Source organism: Mus musculus, chromosome 9 (assembly GCF_000001635.26).
Source record: "Mus musculus strain C57BL/6J chromosome 9, GRCm38.p6 C57BL/6J".
NCBI classification, from domain to species: domain Eukaryota; kingdom Metazoa; phylum Chordata; class Mammalia; order Rodentia; family Muridae; genus Mus; species Mus musculus.
In genome coordinates this window covers 99024564-99047709 of record NC_000075.6, presented here as the reverse complement: position 1 = coordinate 99047709, position 23146 = coordinate 99024564, and the positions used below count along the sequence as shown (strand labels likewise).

At 45.2% G+C, this 23146-nt stretch overlaps 2 protein-coding genes across 5 annotated transcripts in view; both read left to right on the top strand.

Moving 5' to 3' along the window:
• Pik3cb (phosphatidylinositol-4,5-bisphosphate 3-kinase catalytic subunit beta) overlaps nt 1-9308 on the top strand; it is a 101834-nt gene extending 92526 nt beyond the window's left edge. For 2 of the 4 annotated variants that reach the window (XM_030244688.1, XM_011242829.3), the window contains 5 exons: nt 996-1163; nt 2842-2965; nt 5041-5186; nt 6657-6789; nt 7860-9307. In XM_030244688.1, the coding sequence (XP_030100548.1) occupies nt 996-1163; nt 2842-2965; nt 5041-5186; nt 6657-6789; nt 7860-7997 (709 nt within the window). In that variant the 3' untranslated portion in view covers nt 7998-9307. Of the gene's footprint in view, nt 1-995; nt 1164-2841; nt 2966-5040; nt 5187-6656; nt 6790-7859 lie in introns of all 4 variants that reach the window. The other 2 variants (NM_029094.3, XM_011242830.3) reach the window with 2 other exon arrangements.
• A 2711-nt stretch (nt 9309-12019) lies between these two features.
• Gm1123 (predicted gene 1123) overlaps nt 12020-23146 on the top strand; it is a 28726-nt gene continuing 17599 nt past the window's right edge. The window contains exon 1 of the mRNA NM_001080776.1: nt 12020-12129. Coding sequence (NP_001074245.1) covers nt 12087-12129 — 43 coding nt within the window. The 5' untranslated portion in view covers nt 12020-12086. The remainder of the gene's footprint in view (nt 12130-23146) is intronic.

The window sequence follows — 23146 nt, the reverse complement described above, 5'->3', positions numbered from 1 at the left end:
TGTTTGGGCTACAGTCTCATGTAGCCCAGGCTGGCCTCAGACTGCTATGTAACAAGGGATGAATCTTACAGCCAGGCCCCACCATGCCCTGCTTTGTTCCTATTTTCTGTAGTTAATTTAATGTCTCTTTGAATCTCCCAAGATAGTACACTCCATTACCAGCGTATTCTTTTTCCTCTCTTTGTGTTTTAAGCAAATGTTTCATGGAACCCAGGCTGGCCTTAAATCCCCACCCCCAAGCACTGGCAGCTCAAGCATGTGCCACCGTGACCAGCCCAAGTAATTCTTAAAACAATGATTTGTGCATGTGCCTGTCCTGAGGCTTACGCATGGATCTGAGGTCAGCTCGCAGGAATCTGTTCTTCCTTCCAGCATGCTGGTCCAAAGGATTGAATTCCAGTCATTATTAGGTTTGGCATCAAACACTTTCTCACTGAAGCATCTTGCCTTTCCACAAGTCACTCTTTTTATAATATAGTTTCTAGAAAATTGGAGAAAGTTGAGTGTTGGTGCCAAATGTCTTAAGTTCAGCACTCAGGAGAATCTCTTGAGTTCGAGGCCGGCCTGGTCTACAGAGTGAGCTCCAGCACAGCCAGGGCTGCACAGAGAAACTGAGGCCGGCCTGGTCTACAGAGTGAGCTCCAGCACAGCCAGGGCTACACAGAGACACCCTGTCTCGGAAAAGAATGATTCTGGTTCTGGAGCTTTAGAGTAAAAAGGGGATGAGTTCTTGCTTGTAGGCTATGCTCCTCTTTATCAGTTCAGGCAAATTGAATATTCCATAAGCACAATTATACACAAAATGATGCATTTAGCTGCAGCATTCTGGTAAACCATTCTATCTGTTGGTCCAAGTTCCATTTTCCGTATGGTATTACTGACTGACAAGCTGTTAATAATAAAATTCTTCTCTTTTAAATCAAAGGATAAAACTTAGAAAATGGATGTTTCCTGTCATGGAGAACATGGCCCCTTATGTCTGTGTTCCTTTCCAGGATGCTCCCCTATGGCTGCTTAGCAACAGGAGATCGCTCTGGCCTCATTGAGGTTGTGAGCACCTCTGAGACAATCGCTGACATTCAGCTGAACAGTAGTAACGTGGCTGCCACGGCAGCCTTCAACAAAGACGCACTCCTGAACTGGCTCAAGGAGTACAACTCTGGGTGAGTGCACCCTCTGCATTTCTCATAGGAACACTGACAGGTTATGGTGACGAGACAGAAGCCCTGCCTGCTCAGAGAGCGTCTGCATTGCTTCATTCAGCACAGAAGCCTTTATTATTCATGGGCCTTTATTAAAGTCTTAAAACTTGATGGCAAAGTATAGAAGCTCTTCAGTATGCTGGGACATGTTTTTAAGACAGCGGGCTGAAGTCCTCTTGCTTATCCACATCAGCTTGTGTGATTATGAACTTGGGTTCTCATAGGTTCGTTCTTTTAGAAGATTTATTTGCTTCGTTTCGTTTTTGGAGATGGGGCAGCTCTGTAGTCCTGCTGTCCTTGAGCGCATGCTTAGACTACAGAGAGAGATTTTCTGCCTCTGCCCCTGAGCTGAGATCAAAGGTGTGTGCTGTCATGCCTAGCCTTACTGTTATTTTAATTAAGTGTGCACGTGTGTCTGTGTGTGCACATGAGTGCAGGCGCCCATGGAGTCCAGAGAGGGCTTAGATGCTCTGAAGCTGGAGTTACGGTGGACTGTGAACCACAGTGTGGCTGTGGGGAGCCAAACTCAGGTCCTTCAGGAGAACAGCAAATACTCTGAGCCACGAAGCCATCTTTCCAGCCCTGTTAGGTTAATTTTATGATCGAAGTTTATAGTCTGTGATCTCTCCAAACTAAAAGAAAAATATTTAAAACTGTGTTACTGAGTTGGCGATATATATCAGTTAGTGGCGTATTTGTAAAGCCCTGGGTTTGATGCCTGGGACCACAGACAGCTGGACAGGGACACGTGCCTGTAATCTCAGGATTCTGGAGGTGGAGCCAGAAAACAGCCATGAGACCCCACTTCAGTAACACTGTAAGAGTAATGCGTGTTATCTATGGTCCATGAGACCCTGCTTCAGTAACACTGTAAGAGTAATGCGTGTTATCTGTGGTCCATGAGACCCTGCTTCAGTAACACTGTAAGAATAGTGCGTGTTATCTATGGTTAAGGTGATGGACTGCACCGCTCTTCTAGGAAGTAAGGATCTCACTGTGAAGGAAGTGCTTTCCAGGCACTGCTGGCCAAAGACTTAAGATCAGCTCAAATGGCATCATTTAACATCACGTTGTTCAGGGCTTCCATGAGAGCGGAGCAGTTTCAGTCTTACAGCCTTCTACAAAGAGTCTGTGTTCTCACTTCTGACCGAGGCTCCGAAGCCTGGATTCTAATCTGAGGCCACCCTGACTTGGAATGGTTCTTCCTGTAACCCAGCAGTTAGGAGGCTGACGGAGGAGAGAATTGCAATGGGTTTAAGACCTGACAAGCTCCATGGTGATTTTTGTGCTAGCCTGGGCTATAGAGTAAGACTTTGCCTTCCAAAAGCTAAAAACCAAAACAAAAGTTGGTAAAAATGTTCCCAGGCCCAAGGATGATACAACCCATGGTGGTCTCTTACAATACCTTTTGTGTAAACCTAAGACCTCCTGAACCAGGACTCCTGAGACATAGAGACACGTGGCTAAGGCTCTGCTAGGCAATGCCTTGGCTGCCAGCCTGACTCGTCTGCTTTCCCAAGCCCATATGCTCACTCTGCTTGGCAGCTTAGTGCAGCGCTCTCCCTGAGCATCGATGGGGCTTAGTTCTCATCCCCCAAACTGGAGTTCTAACTCCTGCCGCTTCTCTGTCTGCCTCCAGGGATGACCTGGACCGAGCGATTGAGGAGTTTACCTTGTCCTGTGCTGGCTACTGTGTAGCCTCTTATGTCCTCGGCATTGGTGACAGGCACAGTGACAACATCATGGTGAAGAAAACCGGCCAGGTAAGCCGCACTGCAGAGGCTGTGGGTCTCGTGATGGCAGCATGTGCTTTGTGTTTTCTTTCACCTTCCTGCCAACCCTGTAGAATCTCTTATAAGCATCACCTGCCAGTAAGAAAGCCGATGGCCTTGCTGCACACAATCCCACTCTAGAAGACCCTTACTGTATGTGTTGTTAGGATCTAGTGCTAAGTGTTTATTTAAATGTTTAACAGTGGCCTATCTTTTGATTGCACAAATTTGTATTTGGACCTGATTTGATGATAGGTACCTGTAATCACAGCACTCAGAAGTCCGAGGCAGAAGAGTTGCTTGTTCTAGACCCTGTCTCAAACTAATAAGTGAAAAATTCAGAAAATAACCAGTTGGGGGCTTGAGCAGCTAAGACGACTCACTAGTCCTCCAGAGGACCCAGGTTCCTTTCCCAGTGCCCACATGGTGGCTCACAACTGTCTATAACTCCAGTTATAGTAGGAGATTTGACACAACCTTCTGGTCCTACAGGCACCAGGCATACATGTGGTACACATACATACATGTGGGCAAAAACACTCAATGCAAATACAATAAAAACGAATAAGGTCTTTTTAAAAATAACCAATGATGAGAAAAATAATAAAATCAGGGTGGAACCTGCGTAATCTGCTTTCTTTTTTATTTTAATTTGTGTATGCTATCCTGCCTGTATGTATGTTTGAATGTGTGCATGTGCAGGTCTTGTGCCTGTAGAAGCCAGAAGGAGGGAGGTGTCAGCTCCCCTGAGATGGACAGCTGCTCAGCCACTGATCACTGATCCACCTCTCCAACCCCGAGTCTGGTTTTGTTTTGTTTTGTTTTAGCCATCAAACTTGATCATCGCAGGAGTTGGGAGAAGCATAGGTGGTGCCTATCTGAGGGAGCTAGGGAGCCAGGCGATGTGATTTAATTTCAAATAAAAACTTTAAATTATTCATGCAGTGAAGCACAAGTGACCAAGTGCATGTTCCGTTCCTCCACTCTTGGTCCTCCACTCTGCAAAATGCTTGTGAAAGTGATTGGTTCTAGTGAAGGGATTTCCACACACATAGCAGCCTGCATGCCAGAGTTAGGAATCAGAAAGATCAAGGTTTTTTCTTATGTTTTTAAATTTTATTTTTTTATTTTGCACGGTGTGTGTGTCTATGTGTGCATGTGCACATCTATAGAAGCTAAAGTCAGTTCTCTTTCCACCACATAGGTTTAGGGTGGCAAGTGCCTTTCAGAAGTTTTTAATAGCTGTGTTGGAAACTTTATAAGACAATAAAAGTTATTAGCCTTTATAGCTTAGAGGAAAGGTGGCTCTAGCCTTCAACAGAGAGCAAGCAAAGCAAGTATAAGATGGAATAGTCAACGTTTTTAAAGTTACGTTTATTTTTGTATCTATGTTTGTGGGGACTCAAACTCTTGTCATAAGGCTTAGTAGCAAGTTCCTGAGCCATCTCTCCAGCCCTGGGATAGATTTTTTTTCTTCTTCTAAAGATAGGGACTTATAAGGTAGCCCTGGCTGTCTGGAACTCATGTATAGACCAAGCTGACTTCAGACTCACAGAGGTCACCTGCCTCTGCCTCCCAAGTGCTGGGCTTAAAGACATGTGCTACCACATCTAGCCCAGAAATAGATGTTTTCAAATATTCAAGGTCTCAAGCTCTGGACCTCATTTGTCCTGGTTTTGTTGTGTGCCTTTTAAATGGGTTCTCACTGGCCTCGGCCTCTCAGTCCCCGACATGGCCTCTGGGAAGTGACATTACAGACCTATGCCATGTTTCTCAGAGAAAGATAGCCACCAAAGCCAGTCTAAACCAGATAGTCCACTGAAATGTTTGCCATTTTCACAGATAGTTAAAGCTGTTCTAAATAAGGGTAAGAGGGTGGTGCTCCAGCTTCTAGTGGGTGGAGACCAAAGATGCGTCCCACCCAGCAGTGCATACAGTGGAGTCCTTGGATCAGGCGAATGGCTCAAGCAGGTGATATATTTAGTTAGGACTTTGCACTACAGAAGTTATGCCAAATAGAAATATTTGAGGCTCACTTGGAAAATAAAATCCCATTTGTTTTACAGCTCTTCCACATAGATTTTGGGCATATTCTTGGAAATTTCAAATCTAAATTTGGCATTAAAAGGGAGCGAGTACCTTTTATTCTTACTTATGACTTCATTCATGTCATTCAACAAGGAAAAACGGGAAACACTGAAAAATTTGGCAGGTGAGTATTGCCCGGTGTCCAGGAGGAATAACTAGCACTTCTGACCAGCTGCCTCACATTTCCTAATGTCTTAGTACTTTTCCTGCTGCTGTGATGCAATACCCTGATAACAGCAACATACAGGAGAAAGGACTTATTCGGCTCACAGTGTAGGGGCTTGTGGGAAAGTCGTAGGAGCAGGAGCTTGAGGAGGGGGCGGTCACCTTGTGTCATGGCCCAGAAGCCGGGAGCACTGCCTGCTGATGCTCACTTCTCCTCCTCCAGCCAGGGAGCAGTGCACCTAGTGCTCCCCCTGATCAAACACGCTCAAGGCTAACAGTTGCAGGCACGCCCAGAGGCCCATCTCCCATCTGCTCCAGATCCTGTCAGTGGTCAGTGAACGCTATGCATCACACCAGCTGAGGACTATTTAGATCTGGGAGATTCGTGGTCGGATAACAGAAGACTTGGGTGTGGGGAGGAGTTACTGTCAGATCCCTCACCAGTTCAGGAGTAACCAGGAGGGAGATAGAATGCTAGAAATTTGATGTTACGGTGTTTTAGTATACTTTCTACCTGTTTCAGAAAATTTTATCCCAAAACTAATATATTTAACAGGAAGATGCTGGGAGAGCAGGTTTTTTGATATTGTTGTGTGTGGGGAACAAGAGAGGAAGCCTGGGTTTGATGAAAGCACTGTTGCTTGGATGTTTGTACTTATATTGCCTCTGTTCCTTTATCTTAATGTGGACAAATGTGGACAAAAGGCGTTGAAGAAATGGCTCAGCAGGAAATGGTGCTTACCACTAAGCTTGGGCTCAGTGTTTGAGCCTCAGAACTCCATGGTGCAAGGAGAACCATTGTCCCCTGGCCCCTGCTACACACACACGCACGCACACACACTAGATAAATAAAGGCATGAATGAATAAATATATGTGAACAAAAGTTTTAATGTGGGCAAAAGTAATTGAGTGGTGAGCAGAGGTGTGTCACGTGGATACCAGACTCTGTGCTCAATAAAGACTGATCGTAATATTTCTGTGGGAATTGGGATGGATGGCTCTTGACCACTGTCGTCTTAAAGGGGAAAAAGAGAGAAACAAACAGGACTGCACAGATCAGCTTCGACTTTAGGGACTGAAGAGATTAGTAAGCCGGAGCCCAGACGGTCGTTCAGAAAGCCTAGAGACTGTCACTGTCACTGTTTTGTGGTCAGCAGTTTGCACAGAAGGTACTAAGTGGTCGGGCGAATGTGGCGTGTGGATTGTTGTTGCCTTGCCTATTACTGTAGAACCTTAATTATTTCTGGTTTGAAGAGAGACCTATGGTTATAGGAAGCTTGAATTATGTAAATTATAGTCTGAGGACTCTTCAGAGAGGCATACATTAGCTGAAGTACACATGCCCTCGCTCTAAAGGTGTCTTGTTTTCCTTTGCAAACGTCCCGCCTCCCTCCAATGCCATGCTTCGGGGCGCTTCTTCAACCCAAGATTCCGCCAGTGCTGTGAAGATGCGTATCTGATTTTACGGCGGCATGGGAATCTCTTCATCACCCTGTTTGCCCTGATGTTGACTGCAGGGCTGCCTGAGCTCACATCGGTCAAAGATATACAGTATCTTAAGGTAAATACTGTTCTCTGTATGTGTGTTAGACTCTGCACACAGGACTCAGTTAGAGCGCCATTCAAAATGTCCAAAGGAGCCAGGCAGTGGTGGTACCTGCCTTTAATGCCAGCACTCTTTAGATAGGCAGCAGGTGGATCTCTGAGTTGAAGGCCAGCCTGGTTTACAAAAGGATTTCCAGGACACAAAGGGCTACACAAAGAAACCCTGTCTCAAAAAAACTTTAAAAAAAAAAATATATATATAGATATATATATGTGTGTATATATATATATCTATATATATATATATATATTTTTTTTTTTTTTGTCCAAAGGGAACTGGCAAGATGGCTCAGGGAGGGTCACCTGCTGCCAAGACTGAAGCTCTGAGTTCAGTCCCTGGAAAGAGAACCAACTCCCTGCTCAAGATCTGATTTAGATCTGCTTTAGATCTGCTCTAAAATGCACGCGCACACGCGCGCGCGCGCGCACACACACACACACACACACACACTCTCCACACAGACACACAGACACCTCACACACTGACTCACGCTCACAGGCATGGGCATGCACATGTTATAATTTTTTTTTATAAAGATGACTTAAGAGATACCAACCTCCAGTCATCTTGTAAAAATCGAGCATCCAAAGGGAGTGGAACAAGGTCATTTCCTCCGGTGTTTGCCAAAAAGAGAAAAAAAAAAACCTGTGAAGGAGTTTGTAATGTAGATGGTTTCTCCACAGTGGAAGGGCATGCTACCGTGCCAGCCCACACACTGGGGTACTAGCTGCCGGCACTTTGGTTTCCACTGGTCTGCCTTTGACCTTCAGTCATCAGAGCAGAAAAGCAGCTGAGTGTCTTGCAGTAATTACAAATTAATTTCATCCTCAAAATTCCTTTGTGAAGACCAAATTGTTGTCCTTCCTTGGTGTTCATCCTGCTCTGCAGGTGACATCCACATGGAGACATGGAACTGTCTGAAGGATGGAGAGGCTGGCCACACCAGCATCTTGTAGATGATATTTGCATATCTCCATCCAGGGCAGGAAATGTCACACACTTCTCTCTCTCACTTTGGGTTTTAGGACTCGCTTGCCTTAGGGAAGAGCGAGGAGGAAGCACTGAAGCAGTTCAAGCAGAAGTTTGACGAGGCCCTCAGGGAAAGCTGGACTACTAAAGTGAACTGGATGGCTCACACAGTACGGAAAGACTACAGGTCCTAGCGTCCGCCCTACTCTGCCGCACTTGCCTGTTCGTTTCCTTTCCATTTTGCACTTGCACTATTGAACATGACCCTGCCAGAAATGCAAAGGGAATGAAATCCTGAAGCTCAGAGTGAAGTTCAAACCACGGCGTCCCGCAGAGCCTAGTCTGAACCACCCCATGCCCACCCTGTGTTCCCGAGCGCTTCCAGGACTCATCGTGAGCAGCAGCATGGAGGCCCCTTCCTGCTGACCTTGCACGCGAGGGATGCTACTAGGGACTGCTGGGGATCTTTTCTTTCTTTCCTTCAGTATTTGGTACTTTACCAGAGAGGTGTACATACTTCTTTTCAGTGTTGTGACCAAGTGCTGCGACTCAGCCAACAACTTACCACATTCGGGGCTGGGAGCTGTTCTAAGAAAGGGACCTCCCTCTCCTTTTTAAATTGGTGAGCCACAAATTACATTGATTATGTTGAACTTATTATTCTTCAAAGAAAATATTTTAAACCTGTGAAAACTCACTAATTTTGTTAATATTTATCATGATGGCATCATTTCAGCCAGACTCGCTGAGAATCTATTGGTGGGGCAAATATAATATATATATAATATATATATATATATATGCTGCATATATATTTATAAAATTTCTAGTGGGAGTTCTATATAAAAAGATGTTTCTTTGGTATTCTTCAGCCTGTGTTTTCAAGTTTTACAGAAGCAGAGCTTTTCCCTAAGTTCCTCTTCGGTTCACTGTAGATCCAGTTCTTCCAGCCGCTTCAGCACTGAGGCGCCATGAATGCGGTTTCTCTGTGTAGCTCTGAGAGTTCGTTTCATAGAACACAACACTTGAGCAGATGCATCCAAGGAGGCGAGCAAATGAAAAGGAATCTATTTATGGAATAAACTCGAAACCTAAATTTCAGTATTTTAGTAATATGCCAGCTGTTCTTAATGTATTTATTAAAATGTATAACAATGTGATTTTTCAATGGTATTAGTTCAAATTGACGTGGATTCATGCCACATGGAAATCTTTAATTTATTTGTTGAGGTACCATATAGCCAGGGTGCTAGGTGATGAGTGGTGTTAGCATGTGCAATAGGAACTACTGGTTTGCTGTGTAAATGGATGTCAGGATCCAGCAAAACTACTGCTTTCTTCTCCAAAGACATGTGGGAGCCTTCAATCCTCAGTGGCATGGGAAACAGCTGAGTACTTGCCCCGTGACTTCAGTTTTCTATAGGAATTTTATTAAAGAGTGTTTAATTTTGTTGTCCTTCTTAATGTTCTCAGTCAAATAAATGGGTGGTTTCATCTGTTTGGGGACATGTGGGTGTCTTCTTTTTGGGAAGCACAGTCTTTGCAACCTGCTCCCACTGGGACTCTCCGAAATGGCCACGTCAGTGGACAAACCAGCCTTAGGAGTGGGCTTGGGCTCAGGGCCTCTGCCCGGCTTCCCCTTGCTTTCTTGTTCCACATGGACAACCTGGGAGGCCTCTTAGACCAGGAGGATTCAAGCCTAAGAGGAGGAGATGTTTCTGACAGTTTGCTGTTACAACCTCATCTCCCCTGACTCTGCTGCACTACATGTGTGCATGTGCACATGCACACGGGAAAGCCAGGGCAGTGTGGCTCAGTAGCTAGACACTGACAGTGCTCCATCCATACTTGCTGAATTGCTTGTCTCGGTCTGAGAAGATGGAAGGCAGAAAGCTAACTGCATTCTGGAGTGAATTAACACTCTAGGCTGTACTAACATCTACTTGAACAAAGACTGATTAGCCGCCACCTTGACTTTGAGCAAGCTATATTTTATATCTTCTTAAATGCCAAGCTTGTTTTGCAGCACATTTTCTCTCTCTGGCCCCCAGCCAAAGGCCCAGATGCCCTCCAGGTTGGCTTTGAGACCTTGGTGTTAGTATTTGGAGGATGTCAGACTAGAGTTAACACAGATCCCCAGGCAGCACAGATGGGGGATCGTCAGATCACATGTGGACGGTGATCACTCTTTGTTCCTGCGTGCATGTGTTAACTATATCTCATCGTAACTGACTCAGATTAGTCAGATATGAGCCCGAGTGCTGTGTTTCTGTGCCTCTCTAAAATTAGAACTTCTGCCCAGAGGCACCCTAAGGATACCACTCATTGTCCTGTGGTTCGGTGGGTGCTCCTAAAAGAAGTGTCAGGTCTTCAGCATGTGTTTTATACATCTGCCTTGACCCCCTTGGGGGCGTAAAGCCACACACTTGTGCTGCAGCCTCTGCCAGTGGGTTACTTGGCATTCTTGGCAAATGCCTCTATAAGATTAGGTTGAAGGCAGGCCTGTAGGGCATCTTCTTAGTGATTGGTGATTGGTGTGGAAGGGCCCAGACCTTAGGGGTGGTTCCACCGTGGGATGATAGTCCTAGGTAGTATAAGAGAGTAAACTGAGCAAGAAACATTCCTCCATGGCCTCTTCAGTTCCTGCCTCCGGGTTCCTGCCCTGTATATTCCTGGCCTGTAATGTGGAACTGTAAGCCGAAATAAACTCTTTCCTCCCCAAGTTCCAAGGTATGTGGGGGTACCACCAACTGAAGTTGATGTAATATAATTTCATTACCTACTTAATAAGCAGGCTGGAATAGACCGAAGCAATTTTAGATTTTAGAGTGGAGAAGCCATCCAATCTGGGAGGATACCAGTTCTCTAATCTCCAGGTTTCTCTGAAGCAATATCTTATTTACAATATCTTCGAGCACCTACCTCAAGACTGGCTGATCCCCACTTCCCCACGTCTTCCTTCCGTGTTACCTTCCACTTGAGTAAGAAAACACCACGGTCTTCAGCAGTATGACAGTGAATGACTTCGATCTTTTTCTAATTCATAAAATGTGATGAAGTAAAGATTTAAATTCCAAAATGCTACATGCCTGCACCAATAGCTGACTGACTGTGCGCCTGCACCAATAGCAGGTCATTCCCCAGTCCATCATATCTCCCATCTGTTTGTGGGCTTATCTTAAGTCAACAGAATTCTACCAAGTTAAATTTGAGTGTGGCTCTGCCCTTGGTCTTTGAATAAACATGTTCTCCATGTAAATTTGTTGTGTAGCCAGTATTACAGCTGAGTTAATCTAATTGATTAATGTCCCTTGTCCTTTCTGGCCCAACAAAAAAGGGTTTTTGGTTGTTTATTTTTCTTGAGACAGGGTTTTTCTGTGTAGCCCTGGCTGTCCTGGAACGTGTTTGTGTGTGTGTGTGTGTGTGTGTGTGTCTCCCCACACTGTAGAGCCATTTCTAAATAACTCACCCAGATGGTGGCCAGGTCTATCGCCACACCACAGCTGCTGCTTCGGAGGTGCAACCCTGAGTCTCTCTGCAGCTACATGGACATTGTCCAGGGGGAGCAACCCAGAATGAACAGCAGGATGACTTAATTGACCCCGAGGGTCCACCCTAACCTGGAAGATCTTCCAGTCTACTCACACCTCCCATCCTACAGCCCACCTTATGCCTCCAGCCAGCCCTGCATAGCTCACACTTTTAAATCTCACTAGTTCAGTTGACAAACTTCCACTGGCACAGTCGTCTTTAACACAACAGAAATTCCCAGGCCCCAGCTGCAGGTTTGGGACCATTACTAGAGAAAAGTCATCTCATGCAATATACCTCACCCGCCTATGTAAGAAGATTGCTAATGCAGCCGCCGAATTCTCCTGTCCCCTAGAACTCCAGACCAGGCTCTGCAGAAAACTGTAGAAGGTGGGACTGAAGATGATTGGCGGCGATGCCTACACAGTTGATACAGTGGTGCAAGTTGTCTGTGCCTTGCCACGAGTTTCCGGAGGGAAGGCAGGGGCCAATAGAGGGCAAGGAGCACAAACTCCCAACAACTGAACAGGTGAATTCAGGAAACTTAGCTCAAGCAGCACTGGGCGTTTCCCTTAGTCCAGAGCGGTGCGAGGTTGCCCTGGTAACCGTACATGGTGGGTGGGGCTGGCACAGGGGCCAGAAGCACCTGCCCTGTTGGATGGGAAATCTTGGTGCCAATCGATTCCTAGGGAAGCTCGGGACCCAGAGTGACAGCTGAGTTCCTGGCGCTGCAGCCCCACTGGACAGCCACCATGGTGTTTCTGCTGGGCTTCCTGTTCCTGTGTGGAGTCACGGGTAAGTAAGGGCCATTAGGTCCCCAGCACTACTTCTGCTCCTGCGGGGCCACTGGGGAGGATACAGGACAGGAGCAGGAGTTAGGAGTGGAGGGAGCCTCTGCAAGGGAGCTGCCTGGGATGCAGGCTCAAAGAGCTGGGACTGGAGCTCAGGGCATGTAAGTGAGCCTCTTGCTTTTTCCCAGAGCACTGCTGCCCAGGGTACAGGATGTGATTCATTTGTTCCTGCCTTGTTCCATGTTAGCTTGTGCTTAGTGTCTATCCAGAGATTGCAAATGCTTGGTCAGGTACGGGCTGACTGACAGAAATCCTAACTCACTGGACTCCCAACCACTCTGAGCCTTGGATGGTCCAGGCTACCTTAAGAAAAAGGCACAGAATGGACACATCCAACCACAGCCAGGATTGTTAACTAAATGGCAAAACAAAACAGCAAAGTAGTGCTATTTCTTATAGACCCAGAGCACATTGCAGAAGGGAACACTGCCCTCTGCTTCAAGTCCATAATGTATTGGCTGATTTTTTTTTCCCCTTAAACGAGACAGAATGACTTGATAATTGCTAAAGAACACATCGAATACATTGTGTTGCTTTGCCTTCTCTGGCAGCTGGGGCTGCGGTGGGCGGTGTGGGGGTAGGGAGCATTTTTAAAATGTAAGGACCCATCACACATGTGAGGCATATCGGTAATCCCAGCACTTAAGATGATGCAGAAGGCTGGTGAATGTGTGGACAACTTAGGCTACATAGGTAGTAGCCCCTATTATTAGATTCTGTGTTCTGAGTCCTGGTGGTCTTTCTGCGGGAATGGCTCTGGTCCCATTAAAATCCTATTTATACACTTGTGAACATTATCCAGGAGCCAGTGCTCTGTTTCCAAGCCTCGTTTTCATCTGAGTCTAATGAGTACTCCCACCTTCTTGATACATTTTAAGCTTGGCTGAAATTTCCCAAGTTTCCTGCAAAGATAAAGGGACAGTTACCGGTTTCTGTGGTTCATCTTCAGTGCAGCCAGATTTGAAAACATACTGGTGTTTTCTGAGGAGAAGCGGGAAGAGAAAGGGAGAGAGGGAGTGGGGTCATGGTTTAGAGCCATCTAGAGCAGAAATGAAGAAGGCTGCAAGTCACTTACAATAATAATCTACCCTTGAGAATCTTCATATAATTGCCTGGATTTGATTTTTTTTCTGGAATGTTCCATTTTGATAGACACCGTCTTAACCCAGGGCGTTTTGATACTGCTCACTAATTATTCTGCTCTTTGGAATCTAATTCTCACCCCCTTTACCCCGTGAGGGTGCAGTGTCCGCTGTGGTCACATCCGGTGAACAAATCACATTTCCAGCTCTTGCTCCTGTCAGCCCGAGTGGCTCTGAACAGCACTGGCTTCGCCCTTCTCGGCTTGGAGCATTCTGTCATTTCTCTGAACAATACACATTTCAACTTAGGATGACATGTGGCCAGGGAAGGGTTCTTTTCCAGGCCTTTCTGCTCGGGAGGGGCCGAAGACCTCAAATACCATGATGTCCAGACCTCGTTCCAGACTTAGAGAATTTTCCCTCCTTCCTCTGGCCATCTCTTCTTTTCTTCTTTTTTCCTTCCTTCCTGGTACTGGGAACTTAATCAAGGGCCTTGAACATTCTCTGAAAGACTCTACCACTCATTTCCAGCCCTCCTTCCTTTCTCTCTTCCTTCCATGCTTTTTAAAGATTTTTTTTTTAATTTTTTTGTGTGGTCTGCTTGCATGTATGTCTATGTGAGGGCATCAGATCCTCTGGAACTGAAGTGACAGACAGTTGTGAACTGCTATGTGGGTGCTGAGAATTGAACTCAGGTCCTCTATAGGAGCAGCCAGTGATCTTAACCCTAAATCATCTCTCCAGGCCCATGATGAAAAAGTCCTTTTGAGACCGAAGCTTTCATGTTTCTCTGGAAGAGTGTGTCTGTGTATGAGGGGAGGAGAGGACCTCGGGTCATGAGGCAATTCAGAAAATATGTGTACGAGATCTATATGCACATTAAAAAAATTTCTTGATTGTTTTTTACATTATAACTTACTTTTCCCTGGGTACTGGCTTATGAGTTGTATATTTAAATTTTTATAAGCAACCTCAGTCCCAGTGGATAAAAGAATATGGTACATAATTTGTGGACCAGGTGTGTTGGTGCTTCGGGAGATCTTGCAGTGCTGTGAGCGAGGCTTCAATCCAGAGAGAATGGTCAGTCACGCACCCGCTGTGCTACCAGGCAGAGAGGGCGGGGTGCCCTGCAAGGAAACGTAATGTCTTCCTGTTACCCTCCTGGGCCTCGCTAGCTTTAAAAGTGTGGGTACTGTACATCAACGTGCAGAGTCTTAGGTTTACGCAGCAGCCACTCTACGTGCTGAATCATCTCCCACCTCTCCTTCAGCTTTTTAAAGATTCTACATTTATGGAGGATGTCATAGAGCACCTGCCAAGTGTGTGTGAGGGTTGGGGCTCACTCTCCAGCACTTAAACACATAAGATAAAAAAGTGCAGTTAAATAAAACTTCCAGGTGGGTTTGGTGTCACACCCACAGTTCCAACACTGGGGAAACTGAGACAGGAGGATCATGAGGTTGGAGCCAGTTTGGGCTATGTAAGATCCTGTCTCAGGAAAAACAAAACAAACAAACAAAAAAAATCCCTGCAACTGAGTTGGAATATAACTGGTGGTAGGCCCTGGGTTGCTATGTGATTCGTTTGCATGGCTCTATAGGGGTCTGTTCTGTGTTCTGGTGTCAATGGACACAGCACAGCACACAGTTGAGAGATGTTTTAGGGTCCAGGTCAGAGCAGCATCATAAAATGAACCAACACATCTAAGGCCCTGCCTCCCTCCCAGGTCAGGAAATGGAGCAGAATGCACATCTCAAAAGCTGATTCTTCCTAATCGTTTCAATATCTGACAGTGCAGGCTCGTGCTACACAGGGCTGTGGTGCACAGTGGTCCACAGGGCTGGGTAACAGCAGTCCTTAGTGTGGTCCCCTCTTCAGGGTAGTGAGCTTATTCAGGCCTGGGTTGCTAGTTGATTCATTTGTGTGGCTGTATGGAGGTCTGTTCTGTGTTCTGGTGTCAATTGGACATTCACCCTCCAGCTCTTTGCCTTTGTCAAAATGCCACCCCGGTTTTCTGGTTTGTGTATTTTACTGCAATGGGTGAGTTATTTCTGGACCTATGGATGCAATGAATTTGTTTCACCTCCCTCTGCTTGCACTTGGGTTAGGTATGAAAAGGGCTGGACACACCCTCCAACGCTAAGTATCCAGTCTTTGTGAGGAAGTGCGAGGATCCCAATCCTCAAGGCTGGGACCTGTAAATAATTTCCTATAATAGAGGAAGCGCTGTATAATCTGGCTCCCCTTTGATCCCTGGCCTTTGGGATCCCACTGATTAATTCTGATAAGCCACCGAGAGAACAGTTAATATTGCCCGTGGGAATGGAGAGGGAGCGGTCACCAGGAAGACTGGCTTTGATAAGTAGTCAGCTCTTGGACGGAAGCGGTGGAGAAAGCCAGGAAGGGACAGAACATCCCACGCATCTCTCACCAGTGTGGCTTACTCATCTTTGTCACTGCTGTCCCTTTTGATTTCTTCCTTCTGGATTTCATCTGTTCAGGTGTAGTACAGCGAGGGCTCCCGTTCAGTCATACTTCATCTTACCTTTCTCCTCTTCTGACAACTCATCTCTACTGGTCTTTTGTTGTGCTCTCAGATGAAGAGCCTCATGTCTGTGCATCGTTTCCCCTGATTCATAGTCATTTTCACCAGGCTTCAAGGTTACTGGGAACAAACTCTTCCCTCATGACCCTGTGTCTTCTAAAACCAGGAACTAAAAAGGCAACCTTGTGACTCTGATTACCATTGCTGGTTAGAACGGGACCTGAGTCTCATAGCTGCCTCTGAGTCTTGACTTTGTGAATCACCCAAAAGATCACCAGACTACTACCCATGGCAGCAAGAGGTGTTCTGGTAAAGAGTAAAGTCTTGCTATTGTCCCTTCCCTTTAGAGTTCTTCCAAATGTCTCTCAATCACATGAATAGGAAAATCCCTCTCAGGAAAACTGTTCAGGACACCGTGTACAGCATAAAGCCCATTAAAACAGGTAGGTGGGCACAGAAGACTACCAGGCCACTGCCATTCTCACCCTGTGAGAGCACTCTTCTCCACAATGGTCCCTTTAGCTACTTCCCACCCCACCTTGACAGTGGCTTGTGTTCTTCCATAATGACAGAAGTTGTTATATGAACTTTTAGAGATCCCAAACCAAAGAAAGTGATAAATCGAAGCCTTCTTCAAGCACATGGGTGAGAGCAGTGGGTAGGTGACTAGCAACATGGTGTCAGTCTGAGATGCCAACTGATGACATTCTTAGCAATGATCTGTTAACACATTCCCAAGGTTTATTGTGGTCACTAAGAGCATATCAGATCAGACACAGGTGGACAGTGAGTGATTTCGAAGGGCATTATACTAGTATAGTCTTAGGTAATTTTAGCTCTCTAATGGAGCTGGTAGAGCAAGGAGGAAATGGATGTTCCAATTCTGAACAACTGTGGAAATTCTAATCCATGATTAGACTCTTAGACTCTTTCACATGGAGGCGGCTTTTTCCTAGGACTCCAGTTTACACTGGATGAAGTGAAATTATGTATTGTGTGACCAAACTTTTCCTGAGGAAACCTTATACACATGTCTGCTCACCACACAGATAGGGAGCCCGGGACCGACCAGGATAAGCCAATGAATTTTATGGCAGATAATTATAGGTATAGAAAGGACTCAAAGACAGTCACATCAGCAAAGCCCACCTCAGCATGGGTGACAGCTCACAAATGCTGGGAACCTGGAGCACACTGCACAGCCTGGAGGCAGCTCAGCAGGTTAGAGCGTGTCCTTCCCAAGGGACTCAGTTGGACTAAGCTTCTTCCAGGCAGCTCAGCTGTCTAGTCTTCTTTGCAGCTTGGCTTGTCTGAAAGTGACTCTTGGCAACTTTATTACTTACTCTGGGAGGGAGAGGCCTATCAAAGCTGGTCTGTTTCAGGAACTTCCTGGAGCTTTTTGAGTTGTTTAAGGATCTTCATGTTTAAGGAGCTTCCCTCCAGAATGGAATGTTTGAATTGCTGAGGAAACTGTTACCTAACAATATGTGTCAAACCATTCCTTTGTTTTCTTGGGACAAGGAAAACCTCATCTATTCAGCAAATGTTCATTGGCTTAGGGACTCAAAATTATCTTCAGCTGCATCAGGAGTTTGAGGTCACCCTTCATGAGATCCTGTCTCCAGAAACAACAAGAATAGAAACCTAAATAAATAAATACCAATTTTAAAAAGTCAAAATATCACTAAAAGTATAATTGAATGAATAAAAAGAGGAAAAGAAAAGATTTCCCAATAATGTAAAAATTGATAAGCAATATTAGATGAATATATGAGGGCTTATAGAAGATAAAAGCATAAAAAATTTTTTTATAAAAGTGACAATATTACTAAAAGTGTAGTTAAAAGCAAAGAAATGGGAGGGCTGGAGAGATGGTTCAGTGGTTGGGAGCATGGCTGCTCTTCCAGAGGACTAGGTTTGAATTCTAGCTCATACTTGGTGGCTCACAGCTGTGTGACTCTGCAGCTCTAGTTCCAGGACAATCTGGTCCCTTTTCTAGTGTCCACAGGCATTGCACACACACAGTACACAGGCATACACGCAAGCAGAACACTCATACATGTAAAATAAAAATAAATAAATCTTTGTTTTTCTTGGTTTTCTGAGACAGGGTTTCTCCATGTTGCCTTGACTGTCCTGGAACTTGTTCTGGCGACCAGGCCAGCCTTAAGTTCACAGAGATCTCTTGTCTCTCCCTCCCCGAGTCCTGGCATTAAAGGCATGACCATTGCCTGGTCAAAAAGTAAATCTTAACACAAACAAAAACCCCACAGGAGTGGGAAGCACAGAGGCTAAATAAATAAATAAATATCCCCCAAACAAAACAACCCCTGCAAAACACGGTGTTGGAGCAGCTTGTTTGGGGTCCCTGGAAATTGCAACTTTCCCTGCTGAGGGATGCAGGTGTGCATGTCAAGTCTTGTACTGGAACCTCACAGTTCTCAGGTTCCACTGCAATGAGTGGCAGGTGGCTGACTCCATGTTTGGGACCATCAAACTCTAAGGCTGTGTCTGCTCCTGACCACCAAGGACAGGGCAGCGTCTCCTTGACACAGCCTAATCTGCGATTCTCACCACCTGGTTCCTTTTGCTTGTCAGTGTCTGAGCTGTTGACTCTTCATGCCTGCCTCTCTCATGCTGGGCAAGGCTAGGCTAATCTCAGGAAGCTCACCAGTTATACACAATAGGTCCCCTCTCAAGACCATGTCTGTCCACGGCTCTCCAAGTCCTGCAGAGTGAAAAGAGAGGATTCCTTTCTGTGACTGACCCATCCACCAATGGAACCACTGTCTCAGCAAGCCCGGCATCTTCATTTGAGATCTCTAGGCTGCTCTGCAGGGTCGGACCTCCAGCCTCCTCTTCCCAAGGCACCTGGCTAAGCTTTTGGATGAGGCTTCTGCTTCCCATCCATGGACCAGGCCATTGAGTGGCAGGAGCTAAGCTAAGCTTGGCTTCTTTGTGGAGTCGCCATCTTCTCACTGGTACCCTTCAGCTGTTCTGTGTCTGCCTTCATGAGGTCCAGGCGCTTCCTCTTTGGAGCAGGGTCTGCCCTTCTCTTTAAGGGGGTCACGTGAAGGTGACATCTCATCTGCTATCTTACATGGAAGTTCCTCCCCCTTTAGTAAACCTTACATTTTTAGAGTTTTAGATTCACAGCAAAATGGAGCACAAAGAATAAAGTGCTCCTTCACAGCTCTGCCCCCACTCCTGCACAGCATCCCAGAGAGGAATTGCACTTAGCTCAATGCAGGAGTACCACCCCAAGTCTGCATATTGCATCCTGAGTCGCTCTTAGTGCCGGATTTGCTCAAGGGTTTGGATAAACCTGTCATAAGAAGCAGGCACCATTTATACAGAAGGCATTCACTGCCCTACTGTGTAGACTCAGAGTTTTCAAAATCTACTTTTAATAAGGGTTCTTACGTGTTTTAACCTCCCTTCTAGCCCATCACCCACCAGAGGTAGTAGAATGGAAAGGTTAGTAGAGCAAAGGAGGGTGTGGGCCTGTTTAGAAATAGCTCTTTGGAGCAAATCCCATCTGTGTTGTCAGGATAGCAACAGTTCAGTTCACATGAAGCGGCTAGACCCACGCACAAACACCATTTACAAACCAACAACAACAGAAGAAACGACAAGGCTCTGTCAATTGGCCCGAGTCTGCAGAAGTGGTAAGAAGCCATCAAAACATCACCAGAAGGTCTTTAATGGTGTTTCTCTCTCTACGACAATGACCAACAAAGAATGGTAAGGTGAACCAATACCACACAACATCATCCATCGTCTATTGGGTTATATTTAAATCCTCTCCAAATATCATGTTTTCTCAAGTGTTCGCTCTAGCAAAACATCACATGCCCTTTTTCCAGGCAGCTTCCAGAAAAACACCACCTGTCTGTTCTCAGTAAAACGTCTTCCCACAGGTCTGATTCAGCAAAAGACATTCTCTCATAAGACAGTTTCCAGAAAAAAAAAATCACATGACACAACTGAGTCTCCAAATAAACCAGAAATTTTCACTTCACTACACATGTCCCGGCTTCCCTGTCTGCTAACCACTGGCAGCTACTGAAGATTTAACTCTGCTTTCACTGTCCATGTAAGAACTTGGGAAGTCACTGGGCAGTGGTCACACACACCTTTGATCCCAGCACTCTGGAAGCAGAGGCAGGCAGAACTCTGTGAATTCGAGGCCAGCCTGGTCTACTGAGTGAACTCCAGGACATTCAGGGCTACACAGAGAAACCTTGTCTCAAAAAACCGAGAGAGAGAGAGAGAGAGAGAGAGAGAGAGAGACAGAGAGAGACAGATACAGAGAGAAGAGAGACAGAGACTGAGAGAAAAGAGACAGAGACAGAGAGAGAGACAGAGAAAGAGAGAGAACATAGAAAGTCATCTTTTTAAAGCTCTCATCTCTCAAAAAATAACTGGTATGGACAGTCTGGAACCCATCTTTCCAGTTAATTTTAAACATACATGCAACTCATCTTAAAGTGGTGTTAAAAATAATTAGTTTAATTTTAAAACAATGATGACCTTAAACTTGTGATGCCCCTGGCTCTGTCCCACCACACCTAGTTTCATTCAGTGTAAGATGTGGAACCCAGGTGTGTATTAGGCAGGCATTCTCCCAACTGAGCTACACAGCCAGCCTGGAAGACAGGCTTTTAAAATAAAGGCATCTCTGTCTATCAAATAAGAAGGAATGAAAAATATATTTTGAAAACTAAGTTGTATTTTCTTCTATGACTGTGTGAGTAGGGTAAGAACTGTTCATAAACCAGAAAGGTTTGAGCTCTTGCATGTTTAGATGTTTAACTGAGATAATTAAATTTTTGTTTGAGTCTATAACTGTGATGATACATAGAAACCAGGACATTTTTCATCGTTAGTTAGAAATACATGTACATGTTTTTAACATTTACATTTCATTTATTTATTTGTGTGTGTGTGTGTGTGTGTGTGTGTGTGTGTGTGTGTGTCGGGCACGTGTTTACTACAGTGCACACGTGAAAGTCAGAGGACAACTTGCAGAACTTAGTTCTTTCCTCCCACCACATGGGGTTGGGGTCTGTTTATGGTTGTCAGTGTTGGTGGCAAGCTCCTTAGCCCACTGAGCCATCTCACTAGCCCTCATTTATATAGTTATATGTTCATATATGGGGGCTGTATCTTCATTCACTTTAGGTAAACTTTTCAAACTAGAGTATACTTAGAAATTCAATCTTCTCTTGGAAAAAAGTATTCATGCCTGGAGAAGTTAAATACTGGCAATAAACTGTAATTTATAAGAAAGCCATTGAAGGGCTGGCGAGATGGCTCAGCAGGTAAGAGCACTGACTGCTCTTCTGAAGGTCCTGAGTTCAAATCCCAGGAACCACATGGTGGCTCACAACTACCTGTAATGAGATCTGATGCCCTCTTCTGGTGGGTCTGAAGACAGCTACAATTGTTTCGGTAAAATGTTAATCAGTTCTAAACACCCCAGCATCTGTTCGTGCCTCCTCTACACCTGCCCAAATGTTTTGGATTCCCCAAAGGAAGATACATACATGCAGCCTTATGTACTTATATATAAATAATAAATAAATCTTTGAGCCAGAGCAAACAGGGACTGAGCAAGTAGAGTTGGCCAAAGCTAGCAGAGGACCTAAAATTCAATTCCCAACAACCACATGAAGGCTCACAACCATCTGTACAGCTACAATGTACTTATATACATAAAATAAATCTTTTTAAAAAAGGAAAAAGGAAAGCCATTGAACTTTCAGGTGGAGTCACTTCTGGAATATTAATGCATTTTTCAGAATCCTCATTCCTCATTCCAGAAATTGAACATCGGGGGACTTTATTTAGCACTTTTATAAGTGATCAAATGTACATTGAGGTGCCAGCTCTCTTCAGTATGAAAACAGCTACAACAGGCTCAGAGAGACCTACAGTTTCTCCTATTGCAGTGGGGCAAATGATTGGTCGCTCACCAGAATAAACATTATTTAAATGTACCCAGTGTTTCGGTAAAATGTTAATCAGATCTAAACACCCCAGCATCTGTTCGTGCCTCCTCTACACCTGCCCAAATGATTTGGATTCCCAAAAGAAAGATATATACACACAGCCTTATTTTTAATATGCCTTCAGCCCAATGGATGGGCGTTTCCAAACCTCCCCATGACTAGCACACTCTCTGCTCTGATATTCCTGAATTATTACTTTCTAAAATCTATATTCCATCTGTGCTGCCCCAGACCCAATCAGGGGAGGGGCCCCTGGGGTCACTTTACCCCAACTCTTACATACTGTATGCTTTCTCTCCTGCAGCTCTCAGACTTGATCTTTCTGCACCACCCCCACCCCCCCCCCCACCGCACCCTCCCCAGTCAAGGTCATTCTAAAAACTCCTTTTCTCTCCTGCTCCCTTGCCCAGGAAATCTAAAGTCCTCCTCTGTCTCTCTGCCCAGCCAATGGCCACCAGCCACTTTATTTCACCAATCAGCTTCTTACAGGCAGACATAATGGTTCCCATGTAATTTTGGGAGGCGAATGAACACAAATAGCCTTAGATCAGCTCTGCATAACCTAGGGGTACAAGGAAGTTTGGGAAGAAGAGAAGAGTTAAGAGCTTCGAGAAAACTCTGCCTGTGAACTTCACCTTAACAGTTATAAAGGTATGCAAATCAGCATGTGCCAAGTACTCATATGGTACTCACATGGGTGAGTGCCGTATGAGTGAGTACCATAGGGTAGCACCATATGGGTAAGCACTATATGGGTAACTACCAAGTACCATATGGATGAGTACCATAGGGGTGAGTACCATATGAGTAAGCAACATATGGGTAAGTACCAAGTACCATATGAGTGAGTACCATATGGGTAAACACCATGTGGATGAGTACCATAGGGGTGAGTACTATATGGGTATGCACCATATGGGTAAGCAACATATGGGTAAGTACCAAGTACCATATGGGGAGTACCATATGGGTAAGCACTATATGGGTAAGCTGATGCTATGAGTAGTACATGTAGAGGAATTAACAGTTACAGGAAGTAGGGATGGGTAGGTCAATGGCCCTAGTGCAAGATATAGGGACAAACTGAGAAACTAGAAACAGCAGAAACTTTTTACCTAGGAAAAACACTGGTGATAAAGTGCACTTCATATCCTTCTATCCTCGCTGGCTTCCAGAACTTTCCTCAGCAGAGGCACAGGAGCATTGCTGCATCTTTCACATCAGGACGCACAGGTTGTCTGTGGCCTCTGGAAAAATTTTTCTCTTGGGTGAGAGTGTAGACTTTTGAAACAGTCTCGACTATCTGGGAACTCACCATGT